At 45.0% G+C, this 17770-nt stretch overlaps 1 protein-coding gene across 4 annotated transcripts in view; it reads left to right on the top strand.

Moving 5' to 3' along the window:
• The first annotated feature begins 2728 nt into the window (after positions 1-2728).
• MELK (maternal embryonic leucine zipper kinase) overlaps positions 2729-17770 on the top strand; it is a 40125-nt gene continuing 25083 nt past the window's right edge. For 2 of the 4 annotated variants that reach the window (XM_067553360.1, XM_067553359.1), the window contains exons 1-8: positions 2729-2772; positions 6374-6474; positions 6784-6869; positions 7240-7356; positions 8643-8786; positions 9700-9768; positions 11677-11769; positions 14072-14170. In XM_067553360.1, coding sequence (XP_067409461.1) covers positions 2744-2772; positions 6374-6474; positions 6784-6869; positions 7240-7356; positions 8643-8786; positions 9700-9768; positions 11677-11769; positions 14072-14170 — 738 coding nt within the window. In that variant the 5' untranslated portion in view covers positions 2729-2743. Of the gene's footprint in view, positions 2773-4559; positions 4606-5271; positions 5396-6373; positions 6475-6783; positions 6870-7239; positions 7357-8642; positions 8787-9699; positions 9769-11676; positions 11770-14071; positions 14171-17770 lie in introns of those variants that run through there. The other 2 variants (XM_067553361.1, XM_067553362.1) reach the window with 2 other exon arrangements.

Below are 17770 nucleotides of genomic sequence, written 5' to 3'. Positions count from 1 at the left end.
TGAAAGCATGTCTCTTTCACCAACAGAAGCTGGTCCAATAAAATATACCACCTCACCCACTTTGTCTCTCAGATAGCCAATGTCATATTGCTGGGGGAAGGCAATTCACATTCATCAGGAAACTCTGAAGCATCACCAGTGTTAGGAAAGGACAATACTGTGATTTTAGATAATGTGAGAGATAATCATGCAGCTGGGTAACCTAAGAAACCACAGAGAACTATGAGTAGTCAACCAGCCACCTCATAAACTGGAGTATATGGCAACATGAATTCTCACATATTGGTTTTCTTTCTAGGGATGACATGCCCACAATTACTACACTTATGATTTACTATTTTACTGATGACAGTGTGTATGCCACTGCACAACACATAAAAGTGAAGGCATTCTACGCTCAGAAGAGTTTCCACCATAAGAGATAGATGCAAAGAAGACAAGACACTGGGAAAACCAGAGGGAGGGGATAAATTAGAGGGGATTTTCTTTCCATAAATATAATAAAACTCACTTCTTATGGCCTCAGACCCATATAGTCTTCCTTTACTGTGAAATAGCCTATAACTCCATTGCAGTCTCATACCAGATTTGCTAGGCACTGCCTCTCCCAATATTTCATTTGCTATTAGAAATTGAGACCGCCTTCTCACTGAACATGACTTCAGACTATTTTCTCAAAACACAGATTTCCTTTATATTTATTTTCCCCGACTGATTCTTATTATGTTGTTTGCTGCATGTATTTATAACCTCTGAGTCCCTTTGTATTTTTATGGCTTAATTAGTATTTGCAACCCCTCCCAATTTAGTAGCATCTGCAATTTTAATGTATGTGTTATGTACCTCGCTCCAGAACATCAAGATGTTAATCAGTAACTGGACCTGAAACTGGTCTCTTCAGGGTGCCACTGCCATTATGTTGATGTTATTACTGTTGGTCTGCAGACAGTCAGCCAGTGTATGGTCTGTGACACACATTATTAAAAAGTGATTAGTGGTTGGTTTTGGAGTCCATTTTTTTTCAGTGAAAAATGTCCTTTTAATCAAAGTTAAAATTTTAGCAGAACATGTTCACTTTGCTTAGTTGAAATTGGGAAAAACCCAGAAACTGAAAACTGAACATTTGTTAGTAAAAATGTTCAGGTTTCAGCAAAAAAAAAAAAATTGTTAATATTTGTCATTTCAGTGTTCAGTAAAAAAACAACAACAACCCAGTTTTTTAGTTTAAAAAAACCTGAAAACAATTTATAAAAACTGTATATTGGGGGGGAGGAGGGGGGGAGGAGTTGTCGCTTTTTTTTTTTGCTGACAAAATGACTTTTTGAAGTTTCATGCAATAAACAACATGCATTTTTTATCCAGCTCTAATCATTAGTGACCTAGGATGTCTTCATTTTTAGGTTCCCAATTTGGTCCATCTTAAAGGGGTCTGATTCTTAGAGAGCAGGTGCTCAGCACTTTCTGAAAATGGCGGGCTCTTTTGTTTCCCACGTTGGGCACAAAACCCCAGATCTCTAATCACTTTTGAAGGGCTAGGCCTCTGTGACAATGCATATGGCAAGACTCACTTGAAGTCATTTTCTATGTTGGATGGAAAGATATCACATGCTGTACTAAGATCCGGATATTACATCTGTGTTCCTTTCATCTGCTAGGAGGGATCTGAATGAGCAGAAGGTTGAGGCTTGGCTACCAGTGAAGAGGAAGATGTTCCATGCATTGGGGGCTAAATGGAGATGGCTAGTTCAGTGGTAACCCCCAACTCTCTATTACAGACAGGTAGTGCTGCCTATAGGCAGGATTGCCTGACTCTTTCCAATATAAACCCCAGTTGTCAGTTGCTATTATAATTTGCCAAACTTTATCCATCCAAAGTGAAATTTTCCACACTGGTCATCTTTCTCAGGCTGAACTTTTGTGAGAAGTTTCAACTAAAACAGCTCAGAAAAAGATTAGGGGGAAATGGGTTGGTTTGCCTATCTGTCACCAGGGTTCCTGTACCAGGGGCCCCCTAGATCCTGGGCCAGGGCCCCGCACTCACTCAGGGCTTTGCAGTGTCTGGGTTTTTGAGGATACTAGTCCAGTCTTAAGAAGTTCAGCCCTCGGGCTGAGCCCCGGATCGTCTGCCCCTTTCAGGGGCTGCCCACAAACAAATCATTACAGAGCTCTAGTAAAGTTCTCTTTCCTCAAAGAGTTTCTGTAAAGCTCTGGGCAACACCTAAGCTCATGGGCTAGTATAAAGGTGTCATCCCATCACAGGTGGATCTGGAACAGGTCCTCCCTTCCTTCAGAGAGAGGCAGCAAACAGCTGTGGAGTTCCTGCCTTTAGCAGCCCTTACCCCAGAAGCACAGGACTGGAGACCTGCTTCCCTCACTAGTCTGCCACCAGCTGTGTAGGATTTCTCCCTTTTAAGCTCCTCTCTTCCACGTCTGACATCTGTTATAGGTGTGGCAGGGCAGGGCAGGGCAGCTGAGCCCCCAGTAGCTTGTTAACCCCATGTAGCCCAGTGTGGGGTTTGTTTACCCCATCACACACCCTCCCTCTCAAGAGGGCACCTGGGGAACTGGGGCCATCTGACTGTTCCCTCACTTCCCTGTGGGCGGGCGGTGGAGGAAATCAACATTTCAGTGAGCCTCTCCAGCTCTCTGCTGCATTTGGAAGGCCTAGGGCTGGAGAGACAGACACCAGCGCAGACGCAGGGGGATTCCTGTCTTTCATGGCATTTAACCGCCTCAAGGGGGCATGATCGGTTTGAATGGATTTCCTAGGAGGTAACATCTCACAGAGGACACAGCCAACTCCATGAGCAAGGCTTCTCTTTCTGTCTCTGAGTTAGTATGCAGTTTGTGGCTCAGGTATGGGACAGGGAGAACAGGGGGTTTAAGAAACCCGAGGTGACCAGAGCTAGCAAGCAGGGGAGTTTAGAGAGGGCGTGTGAGAGGCATTCCTTCCAGGTCCAGCTCTCAAGCAGAGAGCCCCGCAACACAGGGTGAGAGAGCACAAGACAGGCGGGCGAGGGAGGTAAGGAAAATTTGGCTGTAGTGAGAGTTCAGCAGCAGGGGGAGTAGGCCAAGGGACTATAACCTAACTACTAGAAGGCACTAGAAAAGCCCCCTAGAAAAGAAACAAGGGGGGAGACAGAGACACACCCAGAGAAACCCAATGCACCTAACAAATACTCTAAACTTAGGACATTAACACACCCCGGCCAAAAACCCTGCTGGTGTAAAAATAATGCAGGCAGAAGTCCAGCAGCAGAGTGGGGGCTATCCAGCTTATTGCACTGAATGCAGCTTGTACTATTACCTTCCTTGTGGGTAGGTGGCATATGTGTGCATGCCAAGCAGCGCATGGCCCTCAGAGACAGAGTACGGGCTCTTGAGACCAGAGTGGCTGAACTAGAGCAGCTAAGGGAGGCAGAGAGGTAGACAGACCTGGCTTTCATGGACACAGTAGAGTGGTCCCACCCCCAGTCTGACAGCCTCCGTGCTGTTTAGGTGGATGAAAGTCTCAGGGACGGAGCACATCAAGATGGAAAGGAGGGAAGCGATCCCATAGTTGGGACCCTCCTTCGAGATGATGTCATGGTATCCTCTTGCACTTCCTACCAGTTCTGGGGAAGCAACCCGCTACTAAGAAGAGCACAGTAATAGTAAGGGGGGATCCAATGATCAGAAATACAAGTAGTTGGGTTGCGATGACTGCGAGAACCACATGGTAAATTGCCTGCTGGGTGTGAAAGTTGTGGGTCTCACGCGACATCTAGACAGGTGTACGTGCACTGCTGGGGAGGAGCTGGTGGTCAGGGTACAATACGTGTAGGTACCAGTGACTTAGGGAAAGGCAGGAGAGGTCCTGGAGGCCGAATGTAGGACCTACACAAAAGATTGACGTGCAGGATCTCCAGGATAGTAATGCTGCCAGTTCCAGGCGCAGGGCCAGTTAGACAGGCAGCGTCTCCGTGCGTGCAGGGAGGAGGGATGCAGGTTTATCAGGAACTGGGGAACTTCTGGAGGAAGGAGGTGCCTAGGAAGGAAGGCTGGACTCCACCTGAAGCAAAGCAGCGCCAGTGGCTGGCATGCAAGGTTAAGAGGGGCGCAGAGCGTATGTACATGGCAGACTGGAGGAGAGCGGGCAGGCGCGGCGGGGCAGGCTGCTCGGGGGCAGACAGCTCCTGGGGCTGCAGGAGCAAGGGGACCAAACACTGACAGCCCTGGTTGTGAGGCAGGCAGGCCGAGGGGGCCCTGGGCCATCGCAGAGCAGCGCATGAGGAGAAGCTGAATGGATTTTGTGCCCGGGCCTTCGCTGCTGAGGGGCTGGGGCTCTTTAAAAAAAAAAAAAAAAAAAAAAAAAAAAACCGCCACTCCCAACATGGCGCCCGGCTCCGCCCAGGCCGACCCGCTCTGACCCTCCTCCCAGGATGCTTCCCGACACCGCCCCCACCACCACTTCCGGGAGGGCGCTTGGCTCTGATTGGTCGGCTGGCCGCCGCGGCCGGAAGAGGCCGGGTTGTCAGGGAAATTTAAACGTTGGCCGCGGCCGCTGGCTGTTGGCCGTGTTTATCGAGCGCGGCGAGTCGCTCGCAGACCGCAGCGGCCGGGCAGGTGAGCGCGAGCAGAGCGAGCTGGGGGCCTCAATGCGCGGTCTCCGCCCCGGGGTCCCTCGCCGCCCCTCCCCCTCGCTGCCTGAGGGGGCCCAGATTTCTTCTCGCCCCTCCCCCACTCCGGTTGCTGGGGGCGCGCTGGAGTCTCGCTCCCTCCGTGCTCCCCGGGCTGCTGGGGGGGGACGGGCCCGGCGGGGGGGCCCTGTGCTGCGGCGCCGGTCCCAGATGCTCCGAAAGCCTCCGCCCGCCGCCTCGCAGTGCGTTGGGCTCTGGGGGTGACCAATGGGGCTCCGCTCTTTAGGGCCGCTCCCCGGACTGGCTAGGGGCGCCCGAGGGCCAGCTGAGGCGCCTGTCTTCTCAGGACTCCGGGAGCTGGCGCTAAGCCCCGGACTAGCCCGTGGGCTGAATTCACTGCAGCGCCAGATTTACAAAGGCCGGTCCGGGCGCTGCCCAAATGTTGGTTCCGGCGCTCTCCCTTTGGTAAAGCACCAACCCCCCGACCTGGCACAGACGGGTGCGGACTGGCCCCATGAGCCTATAACTGTGGTGGCAACTGGAGTTACCCGGCAAACCACTGACTCTGTATAAAAACTCTAATGTAGACGTAATCCTATGTCAACTGAACCAGGTTTGACTGTGACCAGCTCTCCTGTGGTAACTCCTGTCTACACCAAGGACAGTGTTGCAGTTCCTAGCCTGGTGTCAGCTATGGATCATGACCCGCTTCTAACCTAGCGAAGGCCGGGCCTGTGCTTCGAGAGCCACTGTGAATTGAGGGTTTTGTGACCCTGGTACGTGTGCGCTTATGAGCCAACTGTGGTGTGCATAGACCAGTGTTTCTCAATTAAATTTGGCCACGGAACCCTTTTGAACTCCATAAATAATTGTGGAACCCCCCAAACTCTTAGCAGTCTTCAAATGTCGAAATAAGCAAAGGTCAGCATTTCTCACTTAAATTACACTTACACTGGATACCCTCCGCCGGAAAATCCAAGACATCTTCCCTTTTTCGGTGGCGGCATGGAGAACAGCTGCTCTCGGCGGCACGGAGAACAGTGTTCCCGTGGAACCCCAGGGTTCCGCGGAACACCAATTGAGAAACACTGGCGTAGACTATGGTGATCGGCCTGGCATAGCAACTATTACAAAATCCTGCACTCCAATCATCTTGGCCTCGTTAGGAAGGAGGCTGGCACTGTTACTGAAATACTGCTGTTTGTTGCAAGCTATGCAAGGCTGTTATGAAACCTGAGTGCTGACCCCTGCAGAGGCAGGCTAGGGCTGAAATCTGAAGCTTTTCACTGGGCTACAGAGTAAGTGAAGTTCTGATTTAAGGAAATCGGTAAACACCAGGCAGATTTCTTATTCTGAATAAATTAAAATGTTCAAAAGTATCAATTGCAATATCGATGGGGGAGGTGCAGTGTGTCCGTGACCTTAATGAGATGAAAGGGAAACCACAAACTGGAGCAGGTGACCACTTTAGTTTGTAACTTAGAAAGATGTCAGAAGTAATATTCATCTCTTGGGTCCTAAAATTTGATTTGATGGAATGTGGACCTGTAGTTCAGTGAGTTTGCCATTAGTCTAACTTCAGCATGTTCTAGATATACGGAAACTGGATATTGAAGCTGATTGGCAGCTAGATTGTCTGCAGTAAATGTTAAGTTTCCGGATACATTTTGACTTTATTTTGCCAACATAATAGTGTTTCTTAAGTAGAAATATCTTAAAACATAACTGTTCATGTTCCCCTATGTCATTGTCAGGTCTTCAGAAGTACTGCTAAACTTTACCTGTCTCAACATGGGTGTAGATGACTATGAGGAGATTCTCAAGTACTATGAATTATATGAAACAGTTGGAACAGGTATGTTTCCCACCTCCTTAAATCAAAATAGTTAAGACCTTTTTCTTAATGTTTCAGCTTCACATCCAAACCAAAGGCAGATTGCTAAAGTAGCAACCTGTCTAGAGATCAGGTTTCAGGTGCTTATTTTGCTGAATAATATTCTGAGATTTTTTTTATATCCAGAAGTAATCCTCTTTAGTACATTTAGCTGTAAAAGTCTTTCTGTAAACTGTAAGACTTGTTCCTGTAGTGTGACTTTATTAAAGGATTACAGAGAAGAAAATTAATGTTCATCTTGGATTCTAACTACCTCTGTTCTAAATCCAGGTGGCTTTGCAAAGGTTAAGCTAGCTCGACATCTCCTTACTGGTGAAAAAGTTGCAATAAAAATCATGGACAAATTGGCTTTGGGGGTAAGTCTAAATAGCTTCTGAGAAGCTGCTTGAGATTCAATTTTATAATTGGAAGCATCCTCCACTTTTACTCATGTGAAATGTTTGTAATGTGTAGAACTGTTAGCTGTCATTCTATCATGTCTTTCTAGAACCAGCAGAACCCGAAAGAACTTTATTAAAACAATTGCGCTAAACTTCTCAGTGTCTGTCTGATCTGCATGCCAAATTCTGAACTGTTATAGTTCTACCAAAGCTGATACTGGGTTGACCTTAGTTATATACATGTGAATGTGTTGTCATTACTTACAGTAATGTTAATGGTAAGAGCACTGCACAAGATGTAGAAATAGCCATATTTAGCAACTCTTAACTGGTTTTCCTCTCTTAGGATGACTTACCTCGTGTTAAAACAGAAATTGATGCAATGAAGAACTTGAGTCACCAACATATTTGCAGATTATACCATGTGATAGAGACAGCCAAGAAGATATTCATGGTCTTGGAGGTTAGATTCACAGTATTGATGTTTCTGGAATAGCTGATGTTACTGTTTCATTCTTGGTATATGGGATGGCTAAAAAAACTCACCTTTGAGTCCCCAGCAATCTGTCTATACTGCTCTCCTCATAGAGCAGAGACATTGTTAAAGGGATGCTGCTTTAAAATAGGTCAAATTCAAAACTTGTCTTGTAGCCTCTGTACAAAAGCGTCTCAAATTAAATCCACATGTTTGAAGTTTTCAATAGTGACTTGCAGTGTGTGTGGCCTGAAATGGCGGCTCTGCTCTAGTGCAAGAGAGCCATTAAGTGAAATAAGAACCTAATTGACAACATCTCTCCAGCCTATCCAACAGCCATACACTCCCCCCCCCCCCCAACCTCAAGAAATGCAGCTGCATGGTCTGAGTCCAATCTGATCTAATCTTTCAAACTTTCAACTGGCTCAATCTTCTCCATTGCCTCAAACTGAAACATGGTCCTCTCTTTCAAGGCCCTACTTAAGAGCACCTCTCCATATATATCTGACCCCATCTCTTATTGCATCTCTTCTGCCATTGATAGGGTTAAGGTTCTGTCCTGGGTATTTTTTGTAAAAGTCAGGGACAGGTCACGAGCAATAAACAAAAATTTACAGAAGCTGTGACCTGTCCCTGAGTGTTACTAAAAATATCACTGTGGGGGGAGTGAACAGAGCTGCTGTGGCTTGCAGCTGCTCTAGTCCTGCTGCTCCAGTGGGTGGGCTGGAATCCATGACCAAATTGTATCCTTAGCCATTGATGCCAAATTCACTGTTCTTTCTTTCTCTTTTTGTAAGAGTTTGTCATACTGCCCCATGCATAGGAAGTGCTCTCTATTGTTTCTTGTTAAATTGCTAATCCTTCCCTCATTCGAATTGCTCCTAAAAATTCACTTCAGCAATGCTCACAATAAGTGAGTCGATATTCACTCAAACTTTTTTACTTTTTAAAATATGACCATGAAGGGCATATGCCTAAACATAGTTATTGTATAGCCAAATTATGCCACCTTCCTACTGCATGTTATGCTCCTGTTAAAAATAATCACTGTGCTCTTTCAGACAGGGTTCAGGTTGTCCTCTTTGTACAGCACTTAACACAATATGCTGTGTTCTGATTGGGGCATCTTTAGGCACCACAGCAATTGAACTAAAATGACAGTCTACTATACTAGGCTGGCCAAGGCATTTTCTTTACAAAGTCTTACAGGTGTGAGGTTACTTAATAGATCACAATTTTTGTCTCAAATACCCTTGTTTCCTGTCTTATTGCAGTATTGTCCTGGAGGAGAGCTGTTTGATTATATAATCTCCAAGGATCGCCTTTCTGAAGAAGAAGCTCGTATATTTTTCCGTCAGATTGTTTCAGCAATTGCTTATGTGCACAGTCAGGGGTATGCCCACAGGGATCTCAAACCAGTAAGTTTGACTTGTTTATAAAAATGTGACTACTGCTTTTAGTATTTATCCACTACCCTTTCAAACGGGATGGATCTATTTTAGCTGCTAACCCTCTCCTCCAAATTAAGCTACTCCTTCCTTTGCTGTCCTAACCTCGAAGTCTTTTTTTCTTTCCCCCCCTTTAGCCTCCTCTTTTCAAGATACATGCTCTCTAGCCTTGTTCCACTCTATGGGACACCCATTCGCTTAGAGTTGCATGTGGCTCTCTGGAGCCTGTAAATGCTCTTCTTTCAGAGGGGGATCACCAAAGATCTCCATAGGGAAGGAGAAAGCTTACTTATAATGAACAAGGACACACTTAATACCCAATTCCAGACTTCAAGCTAGCTGCAAACAAAGTAGTCTTCCTTTCTGCATCAGATTCCACCTCTGGTAGTGAACCATGCTTCTGCTGCCTCTCCATGTTACTGTTTTCAACTTAAACAAGCGCATGTGGAGGAGCAGCACAAGTGCCACGTTCTGCTTCTGACCTCCTAATTGGTGACAGAAGAGGGTTTGGTGGGAAGCATCCTACTCTCCTCACCCTATGACATTAGGAAACCCACTGCTTCAACATGAACTTATTGTATGAACTTGTGTTGTACGTATGGACTGACTCCTCCACTTTGAGGAGGATGACATCCCTAGGAGAGGAACTTCAGTGCATGACCGCTTACTGGACAATTCATGGAATATCGGTCTCTAAAGATGATGGGCATTGCTTGTATTCTTTAGAGGAAATGGGCTTATGGCCAAAGGTATGGTGCTGTGGACTCAGGGAGGATGGTGGACCTTACAGATTGATGGCTAGGAGATGAAAGGAAAAACTCAATCATTCTGTGCCTAGGTAATCATGAGAAGTACACTCATTACCACCATTCATTTTCTTCAGGAGAACTTGCTGATTGATGCAGAACATAACTTGAAGCTGATAGACTTTGGTCTCTGTGCAAAGCCAAAGGTGAGTGCAAAAGTGAATCATGCTAACTGCATAGTAGTGTATTCAAATACTTCAGATATTAAAAGGGTGTTTAATAGCACTCAAGTCTTCCACGAACACACTTATTAACTTGAATTCCAACTACTGACTGTAACAAGTATTGACAGGCAGTGGCTGGGGAATGGCTGGGATTCTGCTTGCCCAGTGAACTACTATGTCATCTTGTTTCCTCTTTTCTCTCCCACCCTTTGTTTTCTCTTGTAAGTTCTTCAAGGCAGAATCCAGCTATCTGTATAGCACTTAGCACATAGAGGCCCCAAAAGAGATCAGGACTTCAAAGTGGTGTTGTAATACAAATAATTGACTGGATATGTCTTCTAGAAAAGTGTCAGAAGTTGATAGGCTTTGGGTGTTCCAAAAGTATGGCTTTAGCTAGGAGGTTGTGGACCAGAAGACAATTGTCTGTCTGTATAGGTTGCGAGCAGACATCTGACTTCCAAATCTTATCTCAGAATTTCTCAGATTTGAAACTCTGGTGTTACTTTAGACTTCTGCATTTAATAATCTAAACATTAAGCAGGCTAGAATGAGATGGATGGTAATGGGAAGCAATATAATCGGTAAAATTCAGTGTAAGAGCTTGGCTTGTTGAGCCTAGCCAAAAGAAGGTTGAGGTGGGATATAATTGCTCTCTAATATATGAGGGATAAATAAGTCCTCTCCCTCACTGGTATTTAAGTTCAGCGCCAATGTGGACACAAGAACTAATGGCCATCAAGAAGTTTAGACTTTACATTAGATGCAGGTTTCTAACCATCAGAGGAGTGAAGTTCTGGAATAGCGTTCCAAGGGGAGCAGTGGGAGCAAAAAACCTAGCTGGCTTCAAAAATGAGCTTGATAAATTTATGGACAGCCTAGTTTGGCAATTGACTGATCTTTGACTACTGGTGATAGATATGCCAATGGCCTGTGAAGGGATGTTAGATGGGATGGGTTCTGAGCTATTACAACGAATTCTTTCTTGGGTGTCCGGCTGGTGAGTCTTGCCCACGTGCTCAGGGTTTAACTGATCGCCATATTTGGGGTTAGGAAGGAATTTTTTTCCTGGGCAGATTGGCAAAGGCTCTGGGGGGTTTTCACCTTCCTCTGTAGCATGGGGCACAGCTCACTTGCTAGTGGATTCTCTGTACCTTGAAGTCTTTAAACCATGATTTGGGGACTATAATAACTCAGTCATAGGTTAGAGGTTTATTAAAGGAGTGGGTGGGTGAGGTTCTGTGGCCTGCATTGTGCAGGAGGTCAGACTAGATGATCATATTGGTCCCTTCTGACCTTAAAGTCTGTCTAAAACCAAAGCAGAGGGTTTGCTGTTGTCTAGAACACCGTGGTTTAACTAACCTGCGAGAGGTTCTAATTTATGAACTGATTAAAACTACAGACTAGGACAGTTAACTAGTTAGGTATTGGAATGTCACTTCAGTCATGCTGTCTAGAGCACAGCCCTGTCAAAGTAACACACAGCTTGCTTTAATGTCAACTCTATAGATATACATATGGGCTGGTTGCCCACAGCTGTGCGCCTTGTAAAGGTGTGAAGAGCTATCTGACTGAAATTCTGTGTAGGTGTAGCTGGACCCATGACAGAAACGTTAATCTCACTTTCTAGATGAGGATCTGAGCAGCTGAGTCACAGAATAAGTGACCTGCCCATGGTAATGCAGGAATTATCAGAACTGGGAACTGCACTTAGATTTCCACCAGTAGACAATGGTTTAGCCAGATCATTTCTGTGTATTATTGTTGTATCTGATCACACAAGACACACCACAGTGGAGAGTAAGGCCCATAATCTTGTACTACAGTATGGTTCAAACTAGATATTTAAACCATTTCCAAATCTAATGTGTCTGATTAATTGTCTTGCTATAGGGTGGCCTGGATTACCAGCTGAATACCTGTTGTGGGAGCCCAGCTTATGCAGCACCGGAGTTAATTCAGGGCAAAGCTTACATTGGCTCAGAGGTATCTAATGCAATCTATAGTTTTTCCTTGATACAGATTTTTTTAAATATGCTCTGAATTTTACTTATGTAAACACTAATATAACTGGATTTAGCTTTTCCTTGTGTAATTGCCTCTACAGTTGTCACTGTAGGAGTCATGTGCATAGCCTGGACAGTGGTGGACTCATGCTAAAGTAGTACACAACACACCTTCTTTAGCACACTTCTCACTGTTCTTCTTGATTAGTTTTTTCCTTTTCAGAGTGCTCCTTCAATGTCTCTTTAGTTGTGCCATGGTCCTGCAGAGCAGCATCCTGGGCTCCCTCCTACACTGTACCCCTTCCTGGGAAATTCCAGGAGTGAATGAGCTCATCTCTACACTAACTCCCAAACTTTCCTCTGCCCAGTCTCCTCTGCTATTGTTTCAGACTTCTCTTTCTGGAATTTGTGCTGTCAGCTTAAACAGAGCACATCAAAGCTACCCCACTGAAGAGAAGTCTGTTCTGTTTCTGAGACCTACTTCTCACGGTCATCTTTGCCTCTTTCCCCTCACATTAAAGCTTCCCTTTTCTTTCCATCCCTGCTGCAGAAACAAAAGATCAAAGCAGACTAGACTGCTGTAACCTTCTTTTCTGACACCCATCTTGGACATAACCAACCTATCCCAAATGTCTTCAAACTTCCTCAACTGCTGTCTAACAGCATCAGCCTTATACCAAAGTTCCTTCACTTTCAATCTCCTGCTACACCAATGTCAAACTCGTTCTTGCTCTCATGTCTCTTTGCACCAGTGTCTTGACCTAGATTTTGACGGTCACTAGTTGCTCCTGCTTGCTGGACTCTGCTTTCCACCAGTTCAAACTCCTTTTTCCCCATCTCTGTTTCTGCTTAGCATTGCCTTTCAGGTCAGGGTGGGGAGTGCTTGCTCTGGTGCTCTGTCTAGGCTTGGCAGGATTTGATTTAAATTGATGTTGATTGACATCTATTTCAGCTGACACTGAAATGACCAAAAAAATCCATCCGTAACAATGGGCAAGGGCACAGCCTCCCTTCCTCTCCTCCCGCCAACTCCACATGCACCTTGTGCCTGCAGGGATTGCGGGTCACTGGCCCCATGGCCATGTAGGCAGCTCTCTGCTGTCATGGCTCCATTTCCTCCCATGATGGGGGCTGCAGAGTTCTCCCTATTTGGCCATGGGGCCATTGACACTGTATTCCCTGCAGGTGCAAGGTGTGGAGAATGCTGTGGTCCTTGCAGAGCAGAGATTCCTCCCGCCCTCCAGGCCATTGTTGCAAGGAGGACAAGTTGCCAGCTGTTGAGGAGACCAACACTGCTGAATGGCTCCTGCCTGGAAGCAGAGCTATTCAGCAGCAAGAGAGCCTCCGTAGCTAGGGGCTTGTCATCATCGTCCTCCTCCTCCTCTTTGCTATTCCAGCTGGGGGTCTCTGCCCTGCCAGGACCACAGCCTTGCCCCCACACCTTGCATCTGCAGAGATCAGTGTCACCACCCAAACAGGGAGCCTTTTGCAGCTCCAGTGTTGACCCCACTCACTCACCAGCCAGGAGTGCTGGGGCCATCCCCAGGCAGGAGTCCTTCAGCAGTGGGATGGCCTCCTCTGTGGCTGGTGGCTCATCCTTCTCCTCCTTGCAGCCCTGGCCAGGTGTCTGTTCTCCACTAGGCTAGGACCACAGCCTCCCTCCCACACCTTGCACCTGGGTGTCTTGGGACCCTCGACTGTGCAGGGAACCCCAAACCAAATTATGCCAAGCCTATTAATACCATCCTTGTGCAAATATAGGGCAATTGGCATCTACTACAGTACTAAATTCCCATAGAAAATGAAAGTGGCTGGGCTGGCAGCAACTACAATGACAAATAAGCAGTCTGCTCAGCTGCTCTTTTGATCAGAGTTAGCATTACCAAGTAGGAACAGTCTTTGCTTGGTACGGATGAGACCAGGCAACAATCTTTCAGTGTCAAGACTCTATCAATTTCTCGTCCTATAGAAATCAAACAAATCTGGCTGTGCTTGAAGATGTGGCGCCAGGATGAGGTTTTAATACTGCTCTGACAAGTAGCCATTACTCCAATCATGCCACTTCTGAGTGTGCTCGTCTTTGGACAATATCCTTTAGCTTCAATACCCTTTGACATATGAACATAGCTGTCATAATGATGTGTGGTCCCTGTATTGAGAATGGACAGAATATTGTTTCTCATTAAGCAGTTGTACACATCCTGGGAAAACCCTGAGCTGCCAGATCTGATAACCTCTACTCACTTTTACTTGACCCTTCATGCTGTTGGTTTTTCTTTTAGGCAGATATATGGAGCATGGGGGTTCTCTTGTATGCACTGCTGTGTGGCTTTCTCCCATTCGATGATGAGAATGTCATGGCTCTCTACAGGAAGATAATGGTATGTAGTGCTTTAGGAAATTCAAACCATCAAACGTAAATGAAGACACTTTACCTAGCAAAGAGGCAAGATGTGGTGCACCTTGGCCTCTTGCTCTCCAGTGATTGACTGTGTTGCTATTGTCACATGCGTTTAACAGAGCTTATTGGTTTTTGCTTTTGTGCTATTTATGTACTAATTGTTAGAGAAACTGATCCACAAGTAAACCTTTTCAAATCCAGTGTCATGGTGAGTGCTTCCGAAATAGGTACAGCAGTACTAAAGTAGCTCTAAAATGCATGTAGTGAAATAATCTAGGCTGTTTCACTTGCTTAATCTGAAACAAAGGATTAAAAAGCTCTCAATGTATTATATTCCTCTGGGAAAGAGGACCCTTCTAGAATAGGGCTAACTGTTCAATTATCAGATTTGTGGGAAGGGAGAGGTGTAAAGCAAGTGCAGATACAATTGGATTTAATATAAATTCTTCAGTTGAAGAGAACTCTTATAAAATACCCTCAAACAAAACTAGGTTTAGTTTGTAATGACAGGGCAGAAATCCACTTTAGGTTGGAGAAACTTTGAGCAAAGTGATTGTGGAAATGATTGTCTACGTTACAGAAGTAGTGAATGGCCGTTGAAGACTGGATTCTAAAATGAAAGAAGCAGCATTGCTTCAGAAGTAGAAAAGAGGAAGTAGGAGTTTGGGGGAGGAGGCGAGAAAGTACAGTAAGAATACTGCAGATGTAGAATGAAATGGTTCTCCAAGGAGTTACCACTGAAACTCAGAATCATAGGGTTAGACTGGACCACAATTGTCATTTAGTTTAACCCCTTGACAAGATGCAGGATTTTTTTGTCTAAAACATCCAAGACAGATGGCTATCCAGCCTCCTTTTGAAAAACTCCAGTGAAGAAGCTCCCACGACCTCCTGAGGTAGTCTGTTCCATTGCCTACTGTTCTTACAATTAGGAAGTTTTTCCTGAGATTTAATGTAAATCTGCTATGCTGAGGTTGGAACCCATTTTCTCTTGCCTGCCCTCTGTGGTGAGCAACTTTTCTCCATCTCTTTTATGGCAGCCTTTCAAGTATATAAGGCCTATCATATTCCCCCTTAATCTCCTCTTTTACAAACTAAACATACCCAGTTCCTTCAGCCTTTTCTCATATGACTTGCATTCCATCCCTTTGATCGTCTGTCACTCACCTCTGGATCTCTTCCAGTTTCTCTACATCCTTTCTATACTGTAGTGACCCAAATTGGACCAAGAATTGCAGCTGAGACCTAACCAGTGCCAAGTAGAGCGGTACTATCACCTTCTGTGTTGCTGATTTTGGGTGTTAGGCTCGCCAATGGATCTGATCAGAAAAAGATATTCTCGTCCCAGAATCAGGCTACACAGAGTTCTACAAGGCACCCCCAGGGTGCACGACAGGAATGCTTAGACTGATAGCATAGAATGATAGGCAAATGGATAATTAAAATTAGTCTTCTCCTAAAGACACTTGTGACGTGATATATATGCTTTGGATTAATATTCTCACACCCTTCCTTGGTGACCTGGTAGAAAGATGTCCAGGCACCTCAATTTGCAAGTGGAAGGTGGAGAGCTAGACAGTGTTAGAGAGCAAAGAGCCATAAGGCGAAGATTAATACTACGAGTAGTACTAAGTATCAACTAAGAACAAAGGATCCTAACAAAGTAAAGATATCTATTAGTCCTATTCTTACTAGAAGAAAGCACAAGTCCCAACCACTGACAAAGCACCCTGGGCACAAGTACTTTTTATGCCCCGAACAAAATGCGTCCTCCTAAATCCAAACTTGGCTTCATCCACAAACTATTAGGGTACACTTATTCTATAGGTTGGCAGGTTCGTGCGTATTAATAACATATCCATATTCTTTCCAGACAGTTCGCTCCTCTCACCTTTATTTCTGGCCACTTCTGTGGTTTTTGTGGTGTACCTGTAAAGTTTACTTGGGGCATAAACCGAGGCAGCCCACCTTTATATGGTTATAACCTTTGCCCTAGATATGTCCCTTATCCTTTAACTTATTACTTATCTGGGCCAAAGTTCCAGAACATATGTATGCTAATGGCCTTAGCTTTTCATACAGAATGTAGCCTGTAGATATCTTGCGTTACAGCTATAATACTTTAACAGGAATCTGTGACCCTAGTATAATAAAACAAATACTTACATATACTATTCTTTATACATCTGTGCAAGCAAGCGGGCTAGTCCCATAAGCTACATGTGACTTGCATGGTATGCCTCTGTTAATGCAACCTAAAAAAGCATTTGCTTTTTTGCGTCAGCATCACACTGCTGAATCATGTTGAGATTGTGAGCCACCAGATCTTTCCCAGCAGTGTTGCTGCCAAGCCAGTTATTCCCCATTCTGTATTTGTGCATTTGGTTTTTTATCTTGTTCATCAAGATTCTTTTTAGGACTAATTTGTGTAGTGGGATCAGTGATGAGTTAGCAAGAGTGAGTGGAACGGGGATTGGACTACTGCTCTCATTTGACAGTCTTTCTGTGATTTAATGCTGCCTGGGGCACTGTTTCATTGCACAATGACATGAAAGAAGATGCAGCAAACATGTCCTCTCTATTCTTGTGTATTTGTTCACTTTTACCCTCCACTAACGGCCATGGTATCATAGACTGGCTAGCTCTCATACTGATTGTTTGTAAGCAGCATTTGGGAAGAAATACACTTAGCACCACCTAGTGGTAGGCTGAATTCTTGCTCCTCATCCTGTACTGGATCCTCTCATACAAAAGTGTGTAAATCACCTTGACTAGCAGAAATCACTATAAAATCCTTTACCCTTCCCCATCAGCCTATATAAGCAATTACTTTTGAGCTGTAGCATAAGGATGTGGTACCAGCCTTTTTGCTATTGCACATCTCCTCTCAAAATGGAGAGGGATGAGAGAGAAACCCCGAACCAGGTAAAGTGGAACAAAGAAGGCAAGTCAGCAAGTGCTGCTAGTCTGTAATTTCTCCCTAAATGTTCCTGCTTACTTTATCAGTTAAATTTGCTGCTTGGATGCAGGGATTTGGCTTGAACATCCCAGTAAGTCCCTTTCTTTAGTTTGGCATCTGGAAGGGGAAGGCTTAGCTAATATGCAGTATAAGAACCTGGTGGGGGTATGAGTGAATCCTTCCCTCCCTCTCTCAGGGATTGGTGGCCTTGGAGTCAGGAATTTCTCCAATGAGGGAGACATCCCCATAATGATTAAGGATTATGCTGCGCTGGCAGGAGATGACCTAGGAAGGTTCTGGGTGCTCTAAACTTCTTCCTCTGAGGTAGAAGCAATGGCCTCTTGTCTGTAAATAAGCTGGGTTAATAGAATGTGTAATAGTTTGTGTCCATTGAGCTTTGGACAAGTGCAGGATAAATCAAATGGTGGTCTACCAGGCTTAGGACTAGAGCTGACTTTCTTTAATACCTTGATAAGATCTGCATTTGTAGGTTGAGGTAGAAAGTGTTCAGACTTCTAGATACTGAGTTATTAGAGGATAAAGATGAAAGATTGGAAAATTAAGGATCATTATTAACTGAGGAATTTTAGTTAGGAGTGCTAATGCAGTCAACACTTGGTA

The sequence above is a fragment of the Emydura macquarii genome, unplaced genomic scaffold, assembly GCF_026122565.2.
Source record: "Emydura macquarii macquarii isolate MOO-44397 ecotype Brisbane River unplaced genomic scaffold, CSIRO-AGI_Emac_v2 contig_1451, whole genome shotgun sequence".
In the NCBI taxonomy this organism is placed as follows: Eukaryota; Metazoa; Chordata; order Testudines; family Chelidae; genus Emydura; species Emydura macquarii.
This window is presented reverse-complemented; position numbering and strand designations above follow the sequence as displayed.